The 7,465-nt window shown below is 43.5% G+C and overlaps 1 protein-coding gene across 3 annotated transcripts in view; it reads right to left on the reverse strand.

Annotated features, from left to right (window-relative positions):
• Positions 1 to 6,712, reverse strand: part of kirrel3l (kirre like nephrin family adhesion molecule 3, like) — a 35,676-nt gene extending 28,964 nt beyond the window's left edge. The window contains exon 1 of one of the 3 annotated variants that reach the window (XM_020620118.1): positions 6,042 to 6,712. In XM_020620118.1, coding sequence (XP_020475774.1) covers positions 6,042 to 6,081 — 40 coding nt within the window. In that variant the 5' untranslated portion in view covers positions 6,082 to 6,712. The remainder of the gene's footprint in view (positions 1 to 6,041) is intronic. The other 2 variants (XM_020620117.1, XM_020620119.1) reach the window with 2 other exon arrangements.
• Positions 6,713 to 7,465: the final 753 nt, after the last annotated feature.

Genomic DNA, 7,465 nt, shown 5'->3' on the forward strand with positions numbered 1-7,465 from the left:
TCTTTCCCTTCCCCTGCTGTTGTCTCCACTGGCACTCTCTTCTATCCCCCAGAGTATTTTATACACCACAACTGCAAAGCAAATGCCTGGGACTTTCTAAAGCAAACAGCCAGCATCCTATGCTGTAGCCCCATCTGTGGATAGTCTGAGCAGGGAACAATCAGTCCCTCTCCTCCTCTGCCTCATTCCCTTTCTAGCCCCCTGAGATCTGCACAGCGCCAGGATGCCTCAGTCAGACGGGTGCAATGTGCTGGAACAATTGTTGGGTTGCTTCCTCCAGGAGGGGTGTTCGGTTCACCTCAGCCAGCTTGGGAAGCACTTAGCCATGTGTTCTTGCCCTCCTTGCTGCAGCTTCACTGAAATGTTGCAAAGAAGCAGAAAATCCTCCCACTATACACCTTCCTTACCTCACCCTCATCCACAACTCTGCACTCACACTGACACATGCACATTCACAACCACTTTCTGCATGTCCAAGTGTACGCCTGAGATCTAATGTTTAGCCTGGGGTGTTGAAGTATCAACTTTCTATTAATCCCCCTAAGACTTGCAGTCAGTTACACCTTTGTTGTTTTTTTCACCTCTGCCATGCTGGAAGAAAAACAGCAGGTTTGGTTTACACCAATACAAGCATATCCATTACCTGAAATACTAGGCTCCTGGCAGTAAATCCCTCTGACCCCTCTGCCTTGTTTTTCTTTCCTTTTCTCTGCCTCTCCCTCCCCATTTTCTCAAACTGAGCCCACTGCCATCTTTGCATCTGTTTTCTTTGGCCTTACAGACAGTGGGACATAGACACACCTTACCCTCCTACTGGTCTAACTGCCACTCACACACTTCACTGTTCCTCACGTCTCCAAATGGCTCAATAACATTAACATGTTCTGCCACTGAGGGAGCCACAGTTAAAAGCTTTGACTGACAACCCTCATTTGATAGATTGAACGCTTTTTCTCACAGACCTCCCAGGGCGAGTTTCTCAGCTTTGTCCGAAATTCTCAGCGGGAAAAAAACTGGAAAAAAAGACACGGCTTTTGCTTCTTTAACCCCTCACACAGCCTTCTACATCAACACAAAGCAGTCTATTATCCTGTAGAGGAAGGAGAGACTCAGCCACAGCCAATCCAATATTTTGTTTAATGGTTGAGTCACTAGCACAATATTAGCCCTGGCGTTCCAGGCGGTTTGAACTGACAAGAAGAAGAGATGAAAAGAAGAATTGGGGGATGGGGCTTCAAGGAAAGATTGGTTGGAGTATTTAGTCCCACAAGAGTATGCACTGTTTCTGTCACTATTAAAATGAGCAGCAGGCAGATAGTCTCTGGTTTTCTTGAATGTGTTTTTACCCTTTGTTGGTTCAGGAGATGGCATGTCTGGAGAGCTGGAGCATCATTACTTAGACAGCTGGACTTTGACTAATCATTCCAGAAAGGACATGCAGCCCTAAAGAAGCCAAACACTCATCTCAGCATATCTTCCTCTGGCCCAGTGTGTGCCCTTGACCTCTGTGAGTGTGTGTATGTGTGTTAAGGGTTGCTTTCATAGGCTCCTTATTAGTCATGTCTGGATGATCTGCACACCCCCAGTAAACCCTGATGAATATTTCAAATCTTCTATTCAGCAAAACAATTAAATTTCATATAAGGAGAATAAAAAAGAGACAAAAAATCAACTTGTCTTAAATAAATGTCTGATGCTATACCTTACTGAACTTTACTTTTTCCCTGACCTCCTTCTGAGCTGCCAGAATCCTTCTCCAACAACAATCTTTAATACTAGGTTAAGGAACATGGCTGGTAAAGATAACACAGTAACAGATATTGCCGCAACACAGATGATAAGTTTCAATTTGCTGTTGGCTTCAGTGTCTCAGCAGAAGATATGATATTCTTATCTTGTAGGGCAGGAATTGATTGGAAAATAAAAATGAATGTATGGGCTAGTATGTCTGCGATTCTTCTATTGCATGTTAGTATCTGGATTTAGGGTCTTTTGAAATGGTGATACATCTCTGTAGCAGGAAGAGACAGTTGTATTTTAAGGGAAGATAAATGTATTCCTAGGCTGTCTTAAAATAGCTCCTATACTATATAAATGTTGCTGTTCCCCTAAGGGGGGCTATTTTAATGACATTAACAGAATTAATCCCAGTTTCTTCCTTTCTCTTTGTTATTTCCACCACTGTGTTTGTACAGAAGAATCGAAGAATAAACATGTTTGTGATGTCTCCACCGGTCTGTGAGCTGATGATGCAGCCTGAAGTGATGTAGCTTGAAAAGAAGATTCCAGGCAATGGCAGGAAGCTGACACGGCCCCTTCTATTGTCCTATTCCCTGTTATTTCCTTCCCAGGTCATCCAACTGCCCCAGAGGAAGACAAGGTGAGGATGTGCAGAGACACAAGGAGAAAGCGAAGACAAAAAGAGGATAGGTGGGGAGAAGTAAAAATAGTACTGGAGGAGGCCAAGTGCCATCCATAATTTGCAACCTAGCGATTTTGACTTCCTGCGTTGAGCCATAGTGTAAACATCCAGTTAGGTTGTTAACATCTGATAACAAAGCCTCAGGACAGGCTGCCAATTTCTTTATCTGTGTTTACCTGTGTGGCAAAGCTGCTTAAAGACAGGCAACATTATGAAACCCTACTGTTTCCATTCTCCTTCCAGTGTGTCTGTACAGATTGCAAGTGTATGTGCGGGAAAGGGGAGGATATCTGTTTAGGAAGAAGGGCAGAAAGACAGTGGCATGCATGCATGACACATCTTTCAGATGGGAAAACACAGCAGGCTAGTGTTTAAGATCCTGATCATTCATTACTATCTGCTTGTGTGTGCGTGTGATCAAATGATTTGAAAAGTGAAATCTTGAAACATTCAGACATTAACTTCATAGTTGTTTGTTTCAAACATTTTAGAGACCTAAAACTTGGATATACACTATGATATAACTAAAGCTACAACAGTTGTATAAATCTTTACATTTGATTTGAATTAAGAAAATTCCTATAGAAACACGCCCACATGCAGCAAAGCCATTATGCAGAGCTCACATAGACAGAAAATCAAAGTAGGCCAAAATTCATCTGTATCTTTGCCATGACTGTCTCCTAAATAATGCAAGACACTTCTGTGCAAAGCTTGGCTGTGTCTGGATTCTGCTGTGTCTGCACAACTCAGCTCAGCTCGTCGGCTGGCTCGGGTTCATGCCTCCAAACTTCCTACCACTTACCTACTTCATCTTTAGTCTCTTTGTATCACAGAGACATACAGTGAATGAAATTGAGAGATGGAGAGAAATGGGAACAATAAAAGCAGAGATAGCGAGGATCAGTGTGTTTGTGTGTGTTTACGTGTGTGTTGCTGTAACAGAGAAAGAGAAAGACAAGTGTAATAAGATGAAGAAAAGGTTATGCTCTTCCTCACTGTTTCCCTGCTGCTTGTCAACTTAATCATCAAAATACTTGTGACACATCCAAATATTATCCCTGCAACAAGTCTCCCCTCCCTCTGTCCTCCACCTCCCTCACCATCTCTGTCTCCCTCTACCCATCCTGACTCCATCTACAAGAATTCACAAAGCGCCAGTTCAGACATTATACACACTTCTCTAAAACCATCCACTTGGGCCACACTGCCACTGTGTCCACAAACACATCTGCATGGATAAGGACAAGACAAATTTCTGGTAACGAGGAAGGGATGTATGTTGCGGTGGGGAGGAGAGGGCTCGGTCAGAGCTTTTCCCTTTCTTGACTAGACTGCAGTCCTCTGTGTGTGCTTGCATGAGGTGTATGTGTGTGAGCAGGCTTTCAGCCTTTGGTGAAAGCGTGCCCCTGGCCCATTAAGCAGATACACTCTCATGTCCTCTTGCTCCATAGTCGCACATTCTGCAACAGGGCAAAAGAATTGTGAGAAGAAGCAAGGTAGAAAATTTCCACAGCGTTACACTATAGTGAGACCTGAGTGGCGACACGACTTAAGAGGAAGGGAGAAAAACTTGTAATCTCAGCTCACAGCCTTTGAACTTGGCCCGATGAGACGCAAGCGACCCAAAGCAAAAGGTTCCAAAGAAGAGCTCACTGACGATTACTCAGAATACTGATGCAGTGTGGAATCCAATTCCTCTGGGAGCCCAGCGGCCTTTCCCGAGAAAGTAAATTATCAGAGTCATACAAGACTACATACATACAAATATGTGCTATATGCCATATGTAAATTTCAAAGTGAAGTCATGTGCTGTGGACAAATTTTGATTTCACAAATACATTTATGAACACAGCCAGCTTTGAGCACTGGTGATCCTGTGTAAGACTGGCACAATAAATGAGGCCCGGGTTCTATTTGGTTCTTGTTAGGGCAGCTGTTACCAGATCCCTTATTTGTGTGTGTGAGAGAGTGAGAGAGGGCGAGAAGAGTTATGAGTGCATGTGTGTGTTGAGGTTAGGGTCAGGGGAAATATGCCACTGTTTGGCTTCTGCCCCATCTCATCCAGCTGTTGCTAGTCTGTTAGGGAGCAGGGGTCTACTGGTGTCATATCCCTTCCTTAAACTCTGAATAATGGCTACACCATGCAGAACTGGAGCTTAATGTAAAGATGTACTCACAACTAATGTTACAGCCATTTCTGTGAGTACATCTTAGTTTTCCATGTTGGATCTCAAGTGCTGGTGAAACTGCATGTGATTCAGTACTGAAGCTACAAACACTGTGTCAGGTTAAGGCAAAGAATAAATAAACCTAAGAGGATTTAAGCTTCCTTATTCTATCTTTTGCCCCTCCCAGTGAAGATCTCTGTCTCTGTGATGCTGTTGTCTCCTTAAATTTTTATTATTTTCTTTTAAAGTTTTAATACCATGCACACTGTTTATCGAGGACTGAAAAATACAGATACATCAATAGTTGCTTGGTGTTAATTTCTTAAAGCTTATTTTTTGCATCAACACATTGCAACAGTAAATTATTAGAGTCAACTGTGCCAGCTTCTCACAGAGCCTGAGTATATGTATAATGAAAAAGCAGATGTTATTCTATATTCTATATTACATGATCACTTTCATACTATGTTAGACACGGTGAGATGCACAAAGGTGGACCAAGTAAAAGCGTGGTGAATATTTTTTGTCATAAAGATTCTTAAATAAACTGGGCAATTCTGCAAACTAAAAGCTGCAGGGTGGTGGTGGTGGTGTGTGCGTGCGTGTGTGTGTGTTGTTGTTGGGTGGGCGGGGGTGAGGTGGGGGCAGACAGGTGCGATATGTCTCTGCCCGTTTCCCGACCCCCACCCCTAACTCATCCCTTTCGGCTCACTCTCTCCGCCGCTTTCTCCCTCTCATTCTCTCCCACCATAGAACATGCACCCTTTTGTCTGTTTACGCACTGGTCATGGTGACCACGTTTGCACTGGATCCTACTGACCAGTAGAACTCCGTTTCCACATGATTTCATCAGGCTGAACCTCTCGCTTTAGTCTTTGTTTGTTCAGTGGAAATCAATCTGTAAATCACTAACTTCGCTGAGCTCACAGCGCGGTCTCATTTCTCAGGACCACTATCCCCACCTGCCTACTTATCAAAGCATTTCGTCTTCATTTCAAAACACAACAGAATTTATTGTGAATGGGGGTACACCCAGACACGGAGCTAGTGTCCCGGGTTTAAACATCTTATAAGTTAAACTTTCAGTCTGTGCGCCCTGCATCCGTAACCACGTCTATCCACTAGAGTGAGATCGTTTCCATCACACACCCGAAATCTCAGTCAGCATAGAAAACAAATACAGCTATCCCGAATTACGCAGTGTAATTATTTGCCGCTGCCACGGTCGGCTTATAGACAGTGAAACCTCCTAGGGGTAATATATCCTTCAAAATTAATCAAACATTTACCAGCAATTAACACCGTTGAATTGTAGCACTGCAGCAGATCAGTTGCGCCCCTTTACCAGCGCACTGGATGGCTTGACGCAGCGCGCCAGTATGGATCGCGGTCCACCCTCTCCATCAGTAAAAACCTGTATGCTAAATGATAACAAAAGCACATCTTACCTGTGACCATAAGGCAAAAGACGAGGTATAGTGCAGTCATTTTAGTTGCTCTGGCCGCTGACTGTGTGGAAGGATTCACTCGCTTAGTCTGTGAGCTGGTTATGATCCACTGTGGCACCTATCACCGGACGGACAAGCGCTCTGGGATTTGCCTATAATCGCATCCAGTTTAAAGAAATGAGTTTGAATAGTCCGAACAGTTTGTAAACTCTCAGTTAACAAGGCATCTCCATAGTTGGTAACTTTCCCCGCTGCACCAGCTTCTTTTCCGCTGTCCGTTCCCTGTCACGCTGGTACAGCTTTTACCTCACACTGTGCTCTCTAACAGTCCATTTGTGAATTGGTCGTTTCAATCAGTAGGCTCGACCGCAGTCCACTTTTGAACCAGCTTGAGTATGCTGTGCTCAGAAGCGATCTCTCGTCCTCGGCAGTGCGCAACGATAAGCCCCGGTGAGGCTGCCACTCGTCCCTTTCGCTGGAGTCTCTCACTCAGTTCCCACTGTAGAACACTCTCTCCTTCTCTCTTACACACACTTACTCAAGCACTCTTCTTCTGGCAGTCTCCCTTGTTTACGTCTCACTAACTCTTGCCAGTAGGAAATGCACATTGACAGTCATCTGGTAGAGGGGGTACAACAAATCTGGCAGGAGCTGAGTCGGAGGAGCCCCACTGCCTCTGACGCTTGGCGGGGGGCTCAGCGGCCCCCGCCCCCAGGGGCCCGCTATTGGCTGATCGGGCGTTAAGGGGTGGGTATTTAAAAACACTTATTCTGAGATAAGTGACGGCCCCTAACATTTTTGGGTGGAGTAGCCCACTTGGAGACTGGAGGAGGATAGTGATGGACAGGCAACGTGTTCCATCCCTTATACTGTTGTAATCTTGGGATACGTTTTTAGCAGTGCCTTTCATGATAACTAGCTCAATTTAAACCTTACATTTTAGAACCTTTAATACACATCCCTTAATTTCACCTTATAATTGCTGCTTTATGATTTAATCAGAGAACTCATGTTGAGATTTATGAGCTGAAGTAATGTTTTACAGCACTTACTTAACTTCATGCTGAGGTTTAAAAACTATAAAGATTTCCAGGCTTTGCTATGTAGAGTACAAACCTTTTCTTCACCTGAATGAAGCTACAAAACAAGGTTTCTCTTTGTGTCAATTTTTCAATAGAAGCAAATGTAACAACAGAATATTATTTGGTTTAACCACTGATTTAGAAATAAATAAAACTTAAAATGAATTTGCTGCCTTAGTATCAGCGGCAGGTGTTTTGTCAAATTGTGTAATAATCACTTGACTCTAAAATACTTGTAAATAAAGAAATAATAACAATAAATCATCAGTTACTGGATCAAACCAGTAAAACTGTCAGCAAACTATATTTGTTGATGAAATTGTCTTCTGTTTATTCAGCTCA

Source organism: Monopterus albus, unplaced genomic scaffold, assembly GCF_001952655.1.
Source record: "Monopterus albus unplaced genomic scaffold, M_albus_1.0 scaffold232.1, whole genome shotgun sequence".
Lineage (NCBI taxonomy): Eukaryota > Metazoa > Chordata > Actinopteri > Synbranchiformes > Synbranchidae > Monopterus > Monopterus albus.